Source organism: Cherax quadricarinatus, chromosome 43 (assembly GCF_038502225.1).
Source record: "Cherax quadricarinatus isolate ZL_2023a chromosome 43, ASM3850222v1, whole genome shotgun sequence".
Taxonomy (NCBI): Eukaryota; Metazoa; Arthropoda; class Malacostraca; order Decapoda; family Parastacidae; genus Cherax; species Cherax quadricarinatus.
Window position 1 is genome coordinate 3,505,303 of NC_091334.1, and position 20,941 is coordinate 3,526,243.

Below are 20,941 nucleotides of genomic sequence, written 5' to 3' on the forward strand. Positions count from 1 at the left end.
GCAGACACTCAGCAGGTGATCACTGGGTAATAACTCCCACAACATAAACAGTAACGCTCCTCCTGGCAGACACTCAGCAGGTGATCACTGGTAAATAACTCCCACAGCATAAACAGTAATGCTGCTCCTGGCAGACACTCAGCAGGTGATCACTGGTTAATAATTCCCACAACATAAACAGTAATGCTGCTCCTGGCAGACACTCAGCAGGTAATCACTGGGTAATAACTCCCACAACATAAACAGTAACGCTGCTCCTGGCAGACACTCAGCAGGTGATCACTGGTAAATAACTCCCACAACATAAACAGTAATGCTGCTCCTGGCAGTCACTCAGCAGGTGATCACTGGTTAATAATTTCCACAACATAAACAGTAACACTGCTCCTGGCAGACACTCAGCAGGTGATCACTGGTTAATAACTCCCACAACATAAACAGTAACACTGCTCCTGACAGACACTCAGCAGGTGATCACTTTTTAATAACTCGCACAACATAAACAGTAACACTGCTCCTGGCAGACACTCAGCAGGTGATCACTGGTTAATAACTCCCACAACATAAACAGTAACGCTGCTCCTGGCAGACACTCAGCAGGTGATCAATGGTTAATAACTCCCACAACATAAACAGTAACACTGCTCCTGGCAGACACTCAGGAGGTGATCACTGGTTAATAACTCCAACAACATAAACAGTAACACTGCTCCTGGCAGACACTCAGCAGGTGATCATTGGTTAATAACTCCCACAACATAAACAGTAACGCTGCTCCTGGCAGACACTCAGCAGGTGATCACTGGTTAATAACTCCCTCATCATAAACAGTAACACTGTTTGGCAGACACTCAGCAGGTGATCACTGGTTAATAACTCCCACAACATAAACAGTAGCACTGCTCCTGGCAGATACTCAGCAGGTGATCACTGGTTAATAACTCCCACAACATAAACAGTAACGCTGCTCCTGGCAGACACTCAGCAGGTGATCACAGGTTAATAACTCCCTCAACATAAACAGTAATGCTGCTCCTGGCAGACACACAGCAGGTGTGATCACTGGTTATTAACTCCCACAACATAAACAGTAATGCTGCTCCTGGCAGACACTCAGCAGGTGATCACTGGTTAATAACTCCCACAACATAAACAGTAATGCTGCTCCTGGCAGACACTCAGCAGGTGATCACTGGTTAATAACTCCCACAACATAAACAGTAACACTGCTCCTGGCAGACACTCAGCAGGTGATCACTGGTTAATAACTCCCACAACATAAACAGTAACACTGCTCCTGGCAGACACTCAGCAGGTGATCACTGGTTAGCGTGGTCCGGTGGCCTGGTGGCTAAAGCTCCCGCTTCACACACGGCGGGCCCGGGTTCGATTCACGGCGGGTGGAAACATTTCGACACGTTTGCTTACACCTGTGGTCCTGTTCACCTAGCAGCAAATAGGTACCTGGGTGTTAGTCGACTGGTGTGGGTTGCATCCTGGGGGACAAGATTAAGGACCCCAATGGAAATAAGTTAGATAGTCCTCGATGACGCACTGAATTTCTTGGGTTATCTTGGGTGGCTAACCCTCCGGGGTTAAAAATCCGAACGATATCTTATCTTATCTTAACTCCCACAACATAAACAATAACGCTGCTCCTGGCAGACACTCAGCAGGTGATCACTGGTTAATAACTCCCACAACATAAACAGTAACACTGCTCCTGGCAGACACTCAGCAGGTGATCACTGGTTAATATCTTCCACAACATAAACAGTAACACTGCTCCTGGCAGACACTCAACAGGTGATCACTGGTTAATAACTCCCACAACATAAACAGTAACACTGCTCCTGGCAGACACTGGTTAATAACTCCCACAACATAAATAGTAATGCTGCTCCTGGCAGACACTCAGCAGGTGATCACTGGTTAATAACTCCCACAACATAAACAGTAATGCTGCTCCTGGCAGACACTCAGCAGGTGATCACTGGTTAATAACTCCCACAACATAAACAATAACACTGCTCCTGGCAGACACTCAGCAGGTGATCAATGGTTAGCGTGGCCCGGTGGCCTGGTGGCTAAAGTTCCCGCTTCACACACGGAGGGCCCGGGTTCGATTCCCGGCGGGTGGAAACATTTCGACACGTTTGCTTACACCTGTGGTCCTGTTCACCTAGCAGCAAATAGGTACCTGGGTGTTAGTCGACTGGTGTGGGTCGCATCCTGGGGGACAAGATTAAGGACCCCAATGGAAATAAGTTAGACAGTCCTCGATGACGCACTGACTTTCTTGGGTTATCATGGGTGGCTAACCCTCCGGGGTTAAAAATCCGAACGATATCTTATCTTATCTTAACTCCCACAACATAAACAGTAACACTGCTCCTGGCAGACACTCAGCAGGTGATCACCGGTTAATAACTACCACAACATAAACAGTAACACTGCTCCTGGAAGACACTCTGCTGGTGATCACTGGTTAATAACTCCCACAACATAAACAGTAACGCTGCTCCTGGCAGACACTCAGCAGATGATCACTGGTTAATAACTCCCACAACATAAACAGTAACACTGCTCCTGGCAGACACTCAGCAGGTGATCACTGGTTAATAACTCCCACAACATAAGCGTAACGCTGCTCCTGGCAGACACTCAGCAGGTAATCACTGGTTAATAACTCCCACAACATAAACAGTAATGCTGCTCATGGCAGACAGTCAGCAGGTGATCACTCGTTAATAACTCCCACAACATAAACAGTAATGCTGCTCCTGGCAGACACTCAGCAGGTGATCACTGGTTAATAACTCCCACAACATAAACAGTAATGCTGCTCCTGGCAGACACTCAGCAGGTGATCACTGGTTAATAACTACCACAACATAAACAGTAACACTGCTCCTGGCAGACACTCAGCAGGTGATCACTGGTTAATAACTCCCACAACATAAACAGTAATGCTGCTCCTGGCAGACACTCAGCAGGTGATCACTGGTTAATAACTCCCCCAACATAAACAGTAACGCTGCTCCTGGCAGACACTCAGCAGGTGATCACTGGTTAATAACTCCCACAACATAAACAGTAACGCTGCTCCTGGCAGACACTGAGCAGGTGATCACTGGTTAATAACTCCCACAACATAAACAGTAACACTGCTCCTGGCAGACACTCAGCAGGTGATCACTGGTTAATAACTCCCACAACATAAACAGTAACACTGCTCCTGGCAGACACTCAGCAGGTGATCACTGGTTAATAACTCCCACAACATAAACAGTAACGCTGCTCCTGGCAGACCCTCAGCAGATGATCACTGGTTAATAACTCCCACAACATAAACAGTAACGCTGCTCCTGGCAGACACTCAGCAGGTGATCACTGGTTAATAACTCCCACAACATAAGCGTAACGCTGCTCCTGGCAGACACTCAGCAGGTAATCACTGGTTAATAACTCCCACAACATAAACAGTAACACTGCTCCTGGAAGACACTCCGCGGGTGTTCACTGGTTAATAACTCCCACAACATAAACAGTAACACTGCTCCTGGCAGACACTCAGCAGGTGATCACTGGTTAATAACTCCCACAACATAAACAGTATCACTGCTCCTGGCAGACACTCAGCAGGTGATCACTGGTTAATAACTTCCACAACTTAAACAGTGACGATGCTCCTTGCAGACACTCAGCAGGTGATCACTGGTTAATAACTCCCACAACATAAACAGTAACACTGCTCCTGGCAGACACTCAGCAGGTGATCACTGGTTAATAACTCCCACAACATAAACAGTAACACTGCTCCTGGCAGACACTGAGCAGGTGATCACTGGTTAATAACTCCCACAACATAAACAGTAACACTGCTCCTGGCAGACACTCAGCAGGTGATCACTGGTTAATAACTCCCACAACATAAACAGTAACACTGCTCCTGGCAGACACTCAGCAGGTGATCACTGGTTAATAACTTCCACAACTTAAACAGCAACGATGCTCCTGGCAGACACTCAGCAGGTGATCACTGGTTAATAACTCCCACAACATAAACAGTAACACTGCTCCTGGCAGACACTCAGCAGGTGATCACTGGTTAATAACTCCCACAACATAAAGAGTAACGCTGCTCCTGGCAGACACTCAGCAGGTGATCACTGGTTAATAACTCCCACAACATAAACAGTAACGCTGCTCCTGGCAGACACACAGCAGGTGATCACTGGTTAATAACTCCCACAACATAAACAGTAACGCTGCTCCTGGCAGACACTCAGCAGATGATCACTGGTTAACTCCGCTTCGTCTCCATGTGTTAATGTAATGTATATGTTTGATGTGACACACAACCAGCCCCTCCCCCTCTCCCCCTCTCCCCCTCTCCCCCTCTCCCCCTCCCCCTCTCCCCCTCCCCCTGCCCCCTTCCCCCTCCTTCCCCCACAAACACGCTTTCATTAATTTTTTCCCTCATTTCTCATTGTTTTTCTTTATTATACTTTGGACAAATACTTCGATAATATGTATTATTTATACCAATGCTTTTTAATATATATATTTTTAATTATCTATCCTCCAAGGAAAAAGCTCATGGAGCTCCCGCTCCCGGTGATGACAGTAGGTGTAAGCAATGCTCACACCTCTACAACACAATGCTCACACCCCTACAACACAGTTGTCCTCAAAGATTTGTTAAGTTATACTGTAAATTAAGTACAGATCCTGGACTTCACCTTACAAATCAAAGTGAATGTGATAGTAATTATAGACACGGTAGATTATGTTTTTAGAAGACTGGGAATCTTACGTGCCCATTAACATGGAAGACTGGGGAACTTACGTGCCCATTAACATGGAAGACTGGGGAACTTACGTGCCCATTAACATGGAAGACTGGGGAACTTACGTGCCCGTTAACATAGAAGACTGGGGAACTTACGTGCCCATTAACATGGAAGACTGGGGAACTTACGTGCCCATTAACATGGAAGACTGGGGAACTTACGTGCCCGTTAACATAGAAGACTGGGGAACTTACGTGCCCATTAACATGGAAGACTGGGGAACTTACGTGCCCATTAACATGGAAGACTGGGGAACTTACGTGCCCATTAACATGGAAGACTGGGGAACTTACGTGCACATTAACATGGAAGACTGGGGAACTTACGTGCCCATTAACATGGAAGACTGGGGAACTTACGTGCCCATTAACATGGAAGACTGGGGAACTTACGTGCCCATTAACATGGAAGACTGGGGAACTTACGTGCCCGTTAACATAGAAGACTGGGGAACTTACGTGCCCATTATCATGGAAGACTGGGGAACTTACGTGCCCATTAACATGGAAGACTGGGGAACTTACGTGCCCATTAACATGGAAGACTGGGGAACTTACGTGCACATTAACATGGAAGACTGGGGAACTTACGTGCCCATTAACATGGAAGACTGGGAACTTACGTGCCCATTAACATGGAAGACTGGGGAACTTACGTGCCCGTTAACATAGAAGACTGGGGAACTTACGTGCCCATTAACATGGAAGACTGGGGAACTTACGTGCCCATTAACATGGAAGACTGGGGAACTTACGTGCCCATTAACATGGAAGACTGGGGAACTTACGTGCACATTAACATGGAAGACTGGGGAACTTACGTGCCCATTAACATGGAAGACTGGGGAACTTACGTGCCCATTAACATGGAAGACTGGGCAACTTACGTGCCCGTTAACATAGAAGACTGGGGAACTTACGTGCCCATTAACATGGAAGACTGGGGAACTTACGTGCCCATTAACATGGAAGACTGGGGAACTTAGGTGCCCATTAACATGGAAGACTGGGGAACTTAGGTGCCCATTAACATGGAAGACTGGGGAACTTACGTGCCCATTAACATGGAAGACTGGGGAACTTACGTGCCTCATAAAGGGATGGACTTGGGAAGTGAGACTTGCAGAGATGGAGCTCTTGGGGGAGGGGGGATATAGCTGGTACTCACTTGGTACTACTTGGTACTTCACTTATTAAGTACTTGGTATTCTACCGGGGAAATAGTGCTCCACCTGGGAAGAACTTGGTGCTCACCTGGGCAGTACTTGGTACTCCACCTGTGAAGTACTTGGTACTCCACCTGGGAAGTGCGTGGTACTCCACCTGGGAAGTACTTGGTACTCCACCTGGGAAGTGCTTGGTACTTCACCTGGGAAGTGCTTGATACCCACCTGGGAAGCACTTTGTATTCACCCTAGAAATACTTGGTAATCACCTGGGAAGTACTTGGTAGTCAATCTGGGAAATACTTGGTACTCCACTTGGGAAATACATGGTACTCCACTGGGAAGTGTTTGGTGCTCCACCTGGGAAGAACTTGATACTCCACTTGGGAAATACTTAGTACTGAACCCGTGAAGTACTTTGTACTCACCTGGAAAACCCTTGGTACTCCACCTAGGAAGTGTTTGGTATTCCACCAGGAAAGTACTTGTACTGTACCTGGGAATTCCTTGCTGCTCCACCTGGGAAGTACTTGATAGTCAACCAGGGAAGTACTTCTACTGTACCTGGGAAATACCTGGTACTCCACCTGGGAAGTGTTTGGTACTCCAACTGGGAAGTACTTAGTACTCTTCCAGGGAAGTACTTGTACTGTGCCTGGGAAGTACTTGGTACTCCACTTGGGAAGTGTTTGGTACTCCACCTGGGAAGTACTTGGTACTCCACCAGGGAAGCACTTGTACTGTACCTGGTAAGTACTTGGTACTCCACCAGGGAAGTACTTGTACTGTACCTGGGAAGCACTTGGTACTCCACCAGGGAAGTACTTGTACTGTACCTGGGAAGTACTTGGTACTCCACCAGGGAAGAACTTGTACTGTACCTGAGAAGTACTTGGTAATCTCCCTGGGAAGTACCTGGTACTGACCTGTGGAGTGGTAGTTACTGACGTAGGAGATCATACGGACTCGCACTCTAAGTGTCTTGTGAGTGGAGAGTGTGTGAGTGCCCAGTGTCAGCCGGCACTCTGCCCGTAGACTGCCACCCGCTGACGCTATCTGTCGAGACAAGGAGAGTGTCAGCAGCAGTGATAACTGTGTCAGCAGCAGTGATAACTGTATCAGCAGCAGTGATAACTCTATCAGCAGCAGTGATAACTGTGTCAGCTACAGTGATAACCGTGTCAGCTACAGTGATAACTGTATCAGCTACAGTGATAACGGCGTCAGCTACGGTGTAAGCAGCAGTAACAGTGCCACCTACTAATACAATTGCTACTACTACTACTACTACTACTGCTTCTACTACTACTACTACTGCTACTACAATTCCTACTACTATTACTACTTCTACTAATGCTACTATAACTACTACTACTGCTACTACTACTACTGCCACTACTACTACTACTACTACTACTGCTACTGCTACTATAACTACTACTACTGCTACTACTACTACTGCCACTACTACTACTACTACTGCCACTACTACTACTACTACTACTACAACTACTACTACTACTACTACTGCCACTACTACTACTACTACTACTACAACTACTACTACTGCTACTGCTATAACTACTACTACTACTACTACTAATACTACTCCCACTACTACTACTACTACTACTACTGCCACTACTACTGCTACTACTACTACTACTACTACTACTACTGCTACTGCTGGTATAACTACTACTACTACTGCTACTATAACTACTACTACTACTACTACTACTACTACTACTATTACTACTGCTGCCACTACTACTACTACTACTACTACTATTACTACTGCTACTATTACTAGAGCTACTACTACTACTGCTACTATTACTAGAGCTACTACTACTTCAACTACTAACAATAATAATAATAATAATAATAATAATAATAATAATAATAATAATAATAATAATAATAATAATAATAATAATAATAATAATAATCACTATAAGGGACCATTGCGAACCTCCCACAAGGACGGAAATTAAGTTGGTACGCGTCCTCTTCTGGCCCACTGTCAGGACTCAGCCAGGTGCAGGAAAAATTGATAGAGTAAAAGTCAGAGAATGATAGTGGAATGAACATGAACAAAAGAATAGGAGAGGACTGGAGGTCAAGACCACACCAGGCCTGGCAGTCAAGACCACACCACGCCTGGCAGTCAAGACTACACCACGCCTGGAAGTCAAGACCACACCACGCCTGGCAGTCAAGACCACACCACGCCTGGCAGTCAAGACCACACTACGCCTGGCAGTCAAGACCACACCACGCCTGGCAGTCAAGACTACACCACGCCTGGAAGTCAATACCACACCACGCCTGGCAGTCAAGACCACACCACGCCTGGCAGTCAAGACCACACCACGCCTGGCAGTCAAGACCACACCACGCCTGGAAGTCAAGACCACACCACGCCTGGCAGTCAAGACCACACCACGCCTGGCAGTCAAGACCACACCAGGCCTGGCAGTCAAGACCACACCAGGCCTGGCAGTCAAGACCACATCATGCCTGGCAGTCAAGATCACATCATGAATGGCAGTCAATACTACACGAGGCCTGCTAGTCAAGACCACACAAGGTCTGGCAGTCAAAACCACACTACGCCTGGCAGTCAAGACCACACCAGGCCTGGCAGTCAAGACCACACTACGCCTGGCAGTCAAGACCACACCACGCCTGGCAGTCAAGACCACACCAGGCCTGGAAGTCAAGACCACACCACGCCTGGCAGTCAAGACCACACCACGCCTGGCAGTCAAGACCACACCACGCCTGGCAGTCAAGACCACACCAGGCCTGGCAGTCAAGACCACACCACGCCTGGCAGTCAAGACCACATCATGCCTGGCAGTCAAGATCACATCATGCCTGGCAGTCAATACTACACGAGGCCTGCTAGTCAAGACCACACAAGGTCTGGCAGTCAAAACCACACCAGGCCTGGCAGTCAAGACCACACCACGCCTGGCAGTCAAGACCACACCAGGCCTGGCAGTCAAGACCACACCAGGCCTGGCAGTCAAGACCACACCAGGCCTGGCAGTCAAGACCACACCAGGCCTGGCAGTCAAGACCACATCATGCCTGGCAGTCAAGATCACATCATGCCTGGAAGTCAATACTACACGAGGCCTGCTAGTCAAGACCACACAAGGTCTGGCAGTCAAAACCACAACAGGCCTGGCAGTCAAGACCACACCACGCCTGGCAGTCAAGACCACATCATGCCTGGCAATCAAGACCACATCATTCTTGGCAGTCAATACTACACGAGGCCTACTAGTCAAGACCACACAAGGTCTGGCAGTCAAAACCACACCAGGCCTGGCAGTCAAGACCACATCATGCCTGGCTGTCAAGACCAAACTAGGCTTGGCAGTCAAAAACCACACCAAGCATGGCAGTCAAGAGCACACCAAGCCTGGCAGTCAAGACCACACCAGGCCTCGCTGTCAAGACCACACCAGACCTGGCAGTCAAGACCACACCAAGCCAGGCTGTCAAGACCACACCACGCCTCCCAGTCAAGACCACACCAAGCCAGGCAGTCAAGATCACACAAGGCATACCAGTCAAGACAACACCAGGCCTAGATGTCTAGATCACACCAAGCCTGGCAGTCAAGACCACACAAGGCCTAGATGACTAGACCACTCCTGGCCTGCCAGTCATGACCACACCAGGCCTGGCAGTCAAGACTACACGAAGCCTGGCAGTCAAGACCACACAAAGCGTGCCAGTAAAAACCACATAACGCCTGGCTGTCAAGACCACACTAGACCTGCCAGTCAAGACCACACCAGGCCTGGCTGTCAAGACCACACCAAGCCTGACAGTCAAGACCATATAAGGACGGAAAGTCAAGACCACACCCGGCCTGGCAGTCAAGACCACACCAAGCCTGCTACTCAAGACCACACAAGGCCTGCCAGTCAAGATTACAAAAGGCCTGGCAGTCAAGACAACACCACTCCTGGCAGTCAAGACCACACCAGGTCTGACTGTCAAGACCACACCAGGCTTAGCAGTCAAGATCACACCAGGCGTGAAAGTCAAGACCACATCAGGCCTGCCAGTCAAGACGACACCAGGCCTTTCAGACAAGACCACACCAGTCCTGGCAGTCAAGACCACGCCAGGCCTGACAGTCAAGACCACACCAGGCCTGGCAGTGAAGATCACACCAAGCCTGGCAGTCAAGACCACACCAGGCCATGCAGTCAATACCACACCAAGCCTGACTGTCAAGAAAACACCAGGCCTGGCAGTCAACACCACATCAGGACTGGCAGACAAGACAACAACAGGCCTGGCTGTCGAGACCACACCAGGCCTAGCAGTCAAAACCACACCAGGTCCGGCAGTCAACACCACACCAGGCGTGCCAGTCAAGACCACACCAGGCCTGGCTGTCAAGACAACACCAGGCTTGGCAGTCAAGACCACATCACATCTGGCAGTCAATACCACACCGGGCCTGCCAGACAAGACCACACCAGGCGTGCCAGTCAAGACCACACCAGATCTCTCTGTCAAGACCACAACAGGCCTACCAGTCAAGACCAAACCAAACATGACAGTCATGACCACACAAGGCCTGGCAGTCAAGATCACACCAAGCCTGCCAATCAACACCACACCAGGCCTGGCTGCCAACACCACAACAGGTCTACCAGTTAAGACCACACCAGGCCTGGCCGTCAAGACCACACCAGGCCTGGCAGTCAAGACCACACCACGCCTCGCAGTCAAGACCACAACAGGCCTGCTAGTCAAGACCACTCCAGGCCTAGTAGACAAGACTACACCAGGCCTACCAGTCAAGACCACACCAGGCTTGTCAGCCAAGACAACACCAAGCCTGGAAGTTAAGTATACACCAGGCATGGCTGTCAAGACCACACCAGACCTAGCAGTCAAGACAACACCAGGCCTGCCACTCAAAACCTCACCAGGCCACGCTGTCAAGACCACCAGGCCTACCAGTCAAGACCACACCAGACAATGTTGTGAAGACAACACCACACCTCCCAGTCAAGACCACACGATGCCTGGCAGTCAAAACCACACCAAGCCTGCCAGTCAAAACCGAACAAGGCCTGGCTGTCAAGACCACACCAGGCCTGCCGATCAAGACCACACAAGGCCTGGCTGTCAAGATCACACCAGGCCTCTCAGTCAAAATCACATCAAGCCTGGCAGTCACGACCCCACCATGCTTGCTACTCAAGATCACACCATGCCTACCAGTCAAGACCACACCAGACCTGCGAGTCAAGACCACACAAAACCTGGCAGTCAAGGCCGTACCAGGCCTGGCAGTCAAGACCACACCAGGTCTGGCAGTCAAGACCACACCAGACCTGACAGTCAAGACCATACCAGGCCTGGCTGTCAAGAACACACCAGGCCTGGCAGACAAGACCACATCAGGCCTGTCTGTCAAGTCCACACCAGCCCTGGCAGTCAACACCACAATAGGCCTGCCAGCCAAGAGCACACAAAGGATGAGAGACAAGACCACACCTGGAGTGGCAGTCAAGACCACACGACGCCAGCCATTCAAGACCACACCTGGGATGCCAGCCAAGACCACACCAGGCCTGGCTGTCAAGTCCACATCAGGCCTGCCAGTCAAGACCACACAAAGCCTGGAAGTCAAGACCACACCAGGCCTGGCCGTCAAGACCACACCAGGTAAGCCAGTCAAAACCACACCAGACCTTGCAGTCAGGACCATACCGGGCCTGTCAGTCAAGACCACACCAGGCCTGGCCGTCATGACCACACCAAGCCTCTCCGTCAAGACCACAACATGCCTGCCACTCAGGACCACACCAGGCTTAGCAGAGAAGAGCACACCGTTTCTGCGAGTCAAGACCACACAATGCCTGGCAGTCAATTCCGCACCAGGCCTGGCAGTCAAGGCCACACCAGGCCTGGCCGTCAAGACCACACCAGGCCAGCCAGTCAAAACCACACCAGACCTGGCAGTCAGGACCATACCGGGCCTGTCAGTCAAGACCACACCAGGCCTGACCGTCATGACCACACCAAGCCTCTCCGTCAAGACCACAACATGCCTGCCACTCAGGACCACACAAGGCTTAGCAGAGAAGAGCACACCGTTCCTGCGAGTCAAGACCACACAATGCCTGGCAGTCAAGGCCGCACCAGGCCTGGCAGTCAAGGCCACACCAGGCCTGGCTCTGAAGACAACAGACCACACCAAGCCTGGAAGTCAAAATCACACCAGGCCTGTCAGTCATAACCAAACCAGGCCTGGCAATCAAGCCCACACCAGGCATGGCAGTCAAGACGACACCAGGTCTGACACTCAAGACCAAACAAGGCCTGACTGTCAAGACCACACCAGACCTGGCAGTGAAGAACACACGAGGCCTGGCAGTCAAGACCACATCAGGCCTGGCAGTCAAGACCTCACCAGGCCTGGCAGTCAAGATCACACCAGGCTATGCTGTCAAGACCACATCAGGCCTGGCAGTCAAGACCTCACCAGGCCTGGCAGTCAAGATCACACCAGGCTATGCAGTCAAGACCACACCAGGCTTGCCACTCAAGGCTGCAATAGGCCTGGCAATCACGTCCACACCAGGCCTGGCAGTCAAGACCACAGAAGGTCTGTCTGTCAAGACCACATCAGGCCTGCCAGTCAAAACCACAGAGAACCTGGCAGTTAATATCACACCTGGCCTGGCAGTCAAGAGCACACCAAGCCTTGCAGTCAAGACCACACCAGACCTGGCAGACAAGACCACAGTAAACCTGGCAATCAAGACCAGAGCAGGCCTGGCAGTCAAGACCACACCAGGCCTGGCTCTCAAGGCAACACAAGGCCTTGCAGTCAAGACTACACCAGGCCTGGCAGTCAAGACTACACCAGGCCTGGCAGTCAAGACTACACCAGGCCTGGCAGTCAAGACTACACCAGGCCTGGCAGTCAAGACTACACCAGGCCTGGCAGTCAAGACTACACCAGGCCTGGCAGTCAAGATCACATCAGGCCTGGCAGTCAAGATCACATCAGGTCTGGCAGTCAACACCACATCAGGTCTGGCTGTCAAGACAACACCAGGCCTGGCACTCAAGACCACACCAGTTCTGGCAGTAAAGACCACACAAGGCTTGGCAAACAAGATCGCACCAGGCCTGGCTGTCAAGACCGCACCAGGCCTGGTAGTCAAGACCAGACCACGCCTGGCAGTCAAGATCACACCAGGCCTGCCAGTCAAGACCATACCAGGCCTGGCAGTCGAGACCACACCAGGCCTGGCAGTCAAGACCACACCAGGCATGGCGGTCAAGACCACACCAGGTCTGACAGTCAAGACCATTCAAGGCCTGGCTGTCAAGAACACACGAGGCCTGGCAGACAAGACCACATCTGGTCGGGCTATAAAGACAACAGAAGGCCTGGTAGTCAAGAGGACACCAGGCCTGGCAGTCAAGACCACACGAGGCCTGGCAGTCAAGACCACACGAGGCCTTGCAGTGAAGACCACATCAGGCCTGGCAGTCAAGACCACACCAGGCCTGGCAGTCAAGATCACACCAGGCCATGCAGTCAAGACCACACAAGGCCTGACTGTCAAGAGAACACCAGTCTGCTAATCAAGAATACACCAGGCCTGGCAGTCATGGCCACACCAGGCCTGGCAGTCATGGCCACACCAGGTCTGGCAGTCATGGCCACACCAGGCCTGACAGTCATGGCCACACCAGGTCTGGCAGCCATGGCCACACCAGGCCTGGCAGTCATGGCAATACCAGGCCTGGCAGTCATGGCCACACCAGGCCTGGCAGTCATGGCAATACCAGGTCTGGCAGTCATGGCCACACCAGGCCTGGCAGTCATGGCAATACCAGGCCTGGCAGTAATGACCACACCAGGCCTGGCAGTCATGGCCACACCAAGCTTGGCAGTCATGGCCACAATAAGCCTGGCAGTCATGACCAAACCAGGCCTGGCAGTCATGACCACACCAGGCCTGGCAGTCATGACCACACCAGGCCTGGCAGTCATGACCTCACCAGGCCTAGCAGTCATGACCACACCAGGCCTGGCAGACATGACAACTCCAGGCCTGGCAGTCATGACCACACCAGGCCTTGGAGTCATGACCACACCAGGACTGACAGTCATGACCACACCAGGACTGACAGTCATGACCACACCAGGCCTGGTTGTCAATACCACACCAGGCCTGGCAATCATTACCACCCCTGGCCTGGCAGTCATGGCCACACCAGGCCTGGTAGTCATGACCACACCAAGTCTGGCAGTCAAGACCACACCAAGCCTAGCAGTCATGGTCACACCAAGCCGGGCAGTCAAGACCACACCAAGCCTGGCAGTCATGACCACACCAGGCCTGGAAGTCAAGACCACACCAGACATAGCAGTCATGGCCACACCAGGCCTGGCAGTCATGACAATACCAGGCCTGGCAGTCATGACAATACCAGGCCTGGCAGTCATGGCCACATCAGGCCTGGCAGTCATGGCCACACCAAGCTTGGCAGTCATGGCCACAATAAGCCTGGCAGTCATGGCCACACCAAACCTGGCAGTCATGACCACACCAGGCCTGGCAGTCATGACCACACCAGGCCTGGCAGTCATGATCACACCAGGCCTGGCAGTCATGACCTCACCAGGCCTAGCAGTCATGACCACACCAGGCCTGGCAGACATGACCACTCCAGGCCTGGCAGTCATGACCACACCAGGCCTGGCAGACATGACCACTCCAGGCCTGGCAGTCATGACCAAACCAGGCCTGGTAGTCATGACCACACCAGACCTTGGAGTCATGACCACACCAGGCCTGGCAATCATGACCACCCCTGGCATGGCAGTCATGGCCACACCAGGCCTGGTAGTCATGACCACACCAAGTCTGGCAGTCAAGACCACACCAGGCCTAGCAGTCATGGTCACACCAAGCCGGGCAGTCATGGTCACACCAGGCCTGGCAGTCAAGACCACACCAGACCTGGCAGTCATGGCCACACCAAACCTGGCAGTCATGGCCACACCAGGCCTGGCAGTCAAGACCACACCAGACCTAGCAGTCATGGCCACACCAGGCCTGGCAGTCAAGACCACACCAGGCCTGGTAGTCATGGCCACACAGGCCTGGCAGCCATTACCACACCAGGCCTGGCACTCAAGACCACACCAGGCCTGGCAGTCAAAACCACACCAGGCTCTGCAGTCAAGACCATTCAAGGCCTGGCAGTCAAGACCACACCAGGCCTGGCAGTGAAGACCACACCAAGCCTGGCAGTCATGGCCACACCAAGCCTAGCAGTCAAGACCACAACAGGCCTGGCAGTCAAGACCACACCAGGCCTGCCAGTCAAGACCACACCAGGCCTGGCAGTCAAGACCACACCAGGCCTGGCAGTCAAGACCACACCAGGCCTGGCAGTCAAGACCACACCAGGCCTGGCTGTCAAGACCACACCAGGCCTGGCAGTCAAGACCTCACCAGGCCTGGCAGTCAAGACCACACCAGGCCTGGCAGTCAAGACCACACCAGGCCTGGCAGTCAAGACCACACCAGGCCTGGCAGTCAAGCCCTCCCCAGGCCTGGCAGTCAAGACCACACCAGGCCTGGCAGTCAAGACCACACCAGGCCTGGCAGTCAAGACCACACCAGGCCTGGCAGTCAAGACCTCCCAATGCCTGGCAGTCAAGACCTCACCAGGCCTGGCAGTCAAGACCACACCAGGCCTGGCAGTCAAGACCACACCAGGCCTGGCAGTCAAGACCATACCAGGCCTGGCGGTCAAGACCACATCAGGCCTGGCAGTCAAGACCACACCAGGCCTGGCAGTCAAGACCACACCAGGCCTGGCGGTCAAGACCACACCAAGCCTGGCAGTCAAGACCACACCAGGCCTGGCAGTCAAGACCACACCAGGCCTGGCAGTCAAGACCACACCAGGCCTGGCAGTCAAGACCACACCAGGCCTGGCAGTCAAGACCACACCAGACCTGGCAGTCAAGACCTCACCAGGCCTGGCAGTCAAGACCACACCAGGCCTGGCAGTCAAGACCACACCAGGCCTGGCAGTCAAGACCACACCAGGCCTGGCATTCAAGACCTCACCAGGCCTGGCAGTCAAGACCTCACCAGGCCTGGCAGTCAAGACCACACCAATCCTGGCAGTCAAGACCATACCAGGCCTTGCAGTCAAGACCACACCAGGCCTGGCGGTCAAGACCACATAAGGCCTGGCAGTCAAGACCACACCAGGCCTGGCAGTCAAGACCACACCAGGCCTGGCGGTCAAGACCACACCAGGCCTGGCGGTGAAGACCACACCAGGCCTGGCAGTCAAGACCACACCAGGCCTGGCAGTCAAGACCACACCAGGCCTGGCAGTCAAGACCACACCAGGCCTGGCAGTCAAGACCACACCAGGCCTGGCAGTCAAGACCACACCAGGCCTGGCAGTCAAGACCACACCAGGCCTGGCAGTCAAGACCTCACCAGGCCTGGCAGTCAAGACCACACCAGGCCTGGCAGTGAAGACCACACCAGGCCTGGCAGTCAAGACCACACCAGGCCTGGCGGTCAAGACCAAATCAGGCCTGGCAGTCAAGACCACACCAGGCCTGGCAGTCAAGACCACACCAGGCCTGGCGGTCAAGACCACACCAGGCCTGGCAGTCAAGACCACACCAGGCCTGGCAGTCAAGACCACACCAGGCCTGGCAGTCAAGACCACACTAGGCCTGGCAGTCAAGACCTCACCAGGCCTGGCAGTCAAGACCACAACAGGCCTGGCAGTCAAGACCACACCAGGCCTGGCAGTCAAGACCACACCAGGCCTGGCATTCAAGACCTCACCAGGCCTGGCAGTCAAGACCTCACCAGGCCTGGCAGTCAAGACCACACCAGGCCTGGCAGTCAAGACCACACCAGGCCTGGCAGTCAAGACCACACCAGGCCTGGCGGTCAAGACCACATCAGGCTTGGCAGTCAAGATCACACCAGGCCTGGCAGTCAAGACCACACCAGACCTGGCGGTCAAGACCACATCAGGCCTGGCAGTCAAGACCACACCAGGCCTGGCAGTCAAGACCACACCAGGCTTGGCAGTCAAGACCACACCAGGCCTGGCAGTCAAGACCTCACCAGGCCTGGCAGTCAAGACCACACCAGGCCTGGCAGTCAAGACCACACCAGGCCTGGCAGTCAAGACCACACCAGGCCTGGCAGTCAAGACCACACCAGGCCTGGCAGTCAAGACCTCACCAGGCCTGGCAGTCAAGACCACACCAGGCCTGGCAGTCAAGACCACACCAGGCCTGGCAGTCAAGACCACACCAGGCCTGGCAGTCAAGACCTCACCAGGCCTGGCAGTCAAGACCACACCAGGTCTGGCAGTCAAGACCTCACAAGGCCTGGCAGTCAAGACCACACCAGGCCTGGCAGTCAAGACCACACCAGGCCTGGCAGTCAAGACCACACCAGGCCTGGCAGTCAAGACCTCACCAGGCCTGGCAGTCAAGACCACACCAGGCCTGGCAGTCAAGACCACACCACGCCTGGCAGTCAAGACCACACCAGGCCTGGCAGTCAAGACCACACCAGGCCTGGCAGTCAAGACCACACCAGGCCTGGCAGTCAAGACCTCACCAGGCCTGGCAGTCAAGACCACACCAGGCCTGGCAGTCAAGACCACACCAGGCCTTGCAGTCAAGACCACACCAGGCCTGGCAGTCAAGACCTCACCAGGCCTGGCAGTCAAGACCACACCAGGCCTGGCAGTCAAGACCTCACCAGGCCTGGCAGTCAAGACCACACCAGGCCTGGCAGTCAAGACCACACCAGGCCTGGCAGTCAAGACCACACCAGGCCTGGCAGTCAAGACCTCACCAGGCCTGGCAGTCAAGACCTCACCAGGCCTGGCAGTCAAGACCACAACAGGCCTGGCAGTCAAGACCACACCAGGCCTGGCAGTCAAGACCACACCAGGCCTGGCAGTCAAGACCACACAAGGCCTGGCAGTCAAGACCACACCAGGCCTGGCAGTCAAGACCACACCAGGCCTGGCAGTCAAGACCTCACCTGGCCTGGCAGTCAAGACCACACCAGGCCTGGCAGTCAAGACCACACCAGGCCTTGCAGTCAAGACCACACCAGGCCTGGCAGTCAAGACCTCACCAGGCCTGGCAGTCAAGACCACACCAGGCCTGGCAGTCAAGACCTCACCAGGCCTGGCAGTCAAGACCACACCACGCCTGGCAGTCAAGACCACACCAGGCCTGGCAGTCAAGACCACACCAGGCCTGGCAGTTAAGACCTCACCAGGCCTGGCAGTCAAGACCTCACCAGGCCTGGCAGTCAAGACCACACCAGGCCTGGCAGTCAAGACCACACCAGGCCTGGCAGTCAAGACCACACCACGCCTGGCAGTCAAGACCACACCACGCCTGGCAGTCAAGACCACACCAGGCCTGGCAGTCAAGACCACACCATGCCTGGCAGTCAAGACCACACCAGGCCTGGCAGTCAAGACCACACCAGGCCTGGCAGTCAAGACCACACCAGGCCTGGCAGTCAAGACCACACCAGGCCTGGCAGTCAAGACCACACCAGGCCTGGCAGTCAAGACCTCACCAGGCGTGGCAGTCAAGACCACACCAGGCCTGGCAGTCAAGACCACACCAGGCCTGGCAGTCAAGACCACACCAGGCCTGGCATTCAAGACCTCACCAGGCCTGGCAGTCAAGACCTCACCAGGCCTGGCAGTCAAGACCACACCAGGCCTGGCAGTCAAGACCACACCAGGCCTTGCAGTCAAGACCACACCAGGCCTGGCGGTCAAGACCACATCAGGCCTGGCAGTCAAGACCACACCAGGCCTGGCAGTCAAGACAACACCAGGCCTGGCGGTCAAGACCAGACCAGGCCTGGCGGTCAAGACCACACCAGGCCTGGCAGTCAAGACCACACCAGGCCTGGCAGTCAAGACCACACCAGGCCTGGCAGTCAAGACCACACCAGGCCTGGCAGTCAAGACCACACCAGGCCTGGCAGTCAAGACCACACCAGGCCTGGCAGTCAAGACCACACCAGGCCTGGCAGTCAAGACCTCACCAGGCCTGGCAGTCAAGACCACACCAGGCCTGGCAGTCAAGACCACACCAGGCCTGGCAGTCAAGACCACACCAGGCCTGGCAGTCAAGACCTCCCCAGGCCTGGCAGTCAAGACCACACCAGGCCTGGCAGTCAAGACCACGCCAGGCCTGGCAGTCAAGACCACACCAGGCCTGGCAGTCAAGACCTCCCCAGGCCTGGCAGTCAAGACCTCACGAGTCCTGGCAGTCAAGACCACACCAGGCCTGGCAGTCAAGACCACACAAGGCCTGGCAGTCAAGACCACACCAGGCCTGGCGGTCAAGACCAAATCAGGCCTGGCGGTCAAGACCACACCAGGCCTGGCAGTCAAGACCACACCAGGCCTGGCGGTCAAGACCACACCAAGCCTGGCAGTCAAGACCACACCAGGCCTGGCAGTCAAGACCACACCAGGCCTGGCAGTCAAGACCACACTAGGCCTGGCAGTCAAGACCTCACCAGGCCTGGCAGTCAAGACCACAACAGGCCTGCCAGTCAAGACCACACCAGGCCTGGCAGTCAAGACCACACCAGTCCTGGCATTCAAGACCTCACCAGGCCTGGCAGTCAAGACCTCACCAGGCATGGCAGTCAAGACCACACCAGGCCTGGCAGTCAAGACCACACCAGGCCTGGCAGTCAAGACCACACCAGGCCTGGCGGTCAAGACCACATCAGGCTTGGCAGTCAAGATCACATCAGGCCTGGCAGTCAAGACCACACCAGACCTGGCGGTCAAGACCACATCAGGCCTGGCAGTCAAGACCACACCAGGCCTGGCAGTCTAGACCACACCAGGCCTGGCAGTCAAGACCACACCAGGCCTGGCAGTCAAGACCACACCAGGCCTGGCGGTCAAGACCACACCAGGCCTGGCGGTCAAGACCACACCAGGCCTGGCAGTCAAGACCACACCAGGCCTGGCAGTCAAGACCACACCAGGTCTGGCGGTCAAGACCACAGCAGGCCTGGCAGTCAAGACCACACCAGGCCTGGCAGTCAAGACCACACCAGGCCTGGCAGTCAAGACCACACCAGGCCTGGCAGTCAAGACCACACCAGGCCTGGCAGTCAAGACCACACCACGCCTGGCAGTCAAGACCACACCAGGCCTGGCAGTCAAGACCACACCAGGCCTGGCAGTCAAGACCACACCAGGCCTGGCAGTCAAGACCACACCAGGCCTGGCATTCAAGACCTCACCAGGCCTGGCAGTCAAGACCACACCAGGCCTGGCAGTCAAGACCACACCAGGCTTGGCAGTCAAGACCACACCAGGCCTGGCAGTCAAGACCTCACCAGGCCTGGCAGTCAAGACCACACCAGGCCTGGCAGTCAAGACCACACCAGACCTGGCAGTCAAGACCACACCAGGCCTGGCAGTCAAGACCTCACCAGGCCTGGCAGTCAAGACCACACCAGGCCTGGCAGTCAAGACCACACCAGGCCTGGCAGTCAAGACCACATCAGGCCTGGCAGTCAAGACCTCACCAGGCCTGGCAGTCAAGACCACACCAGGTCTGGCAGTCAAGACCTCACCAGGCCTGGCAGTCAAGACCACACCAGGCCTGGCAGTCAAGACCACACCAGGCCTGGCAGTCAAGACCACACCAGGCCTGGCAGTCAAGACCTCACCAGGCCTGGCAGTCAAGACCACACCAGGCCTGGCAGTCAAGACCACACCACGCCTGGCAGTCAAGACCACACCAGGCCTGGCAGTCAAGACCACACCAGGCCTGGCAGTC

General features: G+C 54.1%; 1 protein-coding gene across 1 annotated transcript in view; it reads right to left on the reverse strand.

Moving 5' to 3' along the window:
- The window catches only part of LOC128694353 (uncharacterized), a 276,301-nt gene that overhangs the window by 13,412 nt on the left and 241,948 nt on the right, over window positions 1-20,941 (reverse strand). Inside the window, exon 6 of the mRNA XM_070093513.1 lies at window positions 6,948-7,077. Coding sequence (XP_069949614.1) covers window positions 6,948-7,077 — 130 coding nt within the window. The remainder of the gene's footprint in view (window positions 1-6,947; window positions 7,078-20,941) is intronic.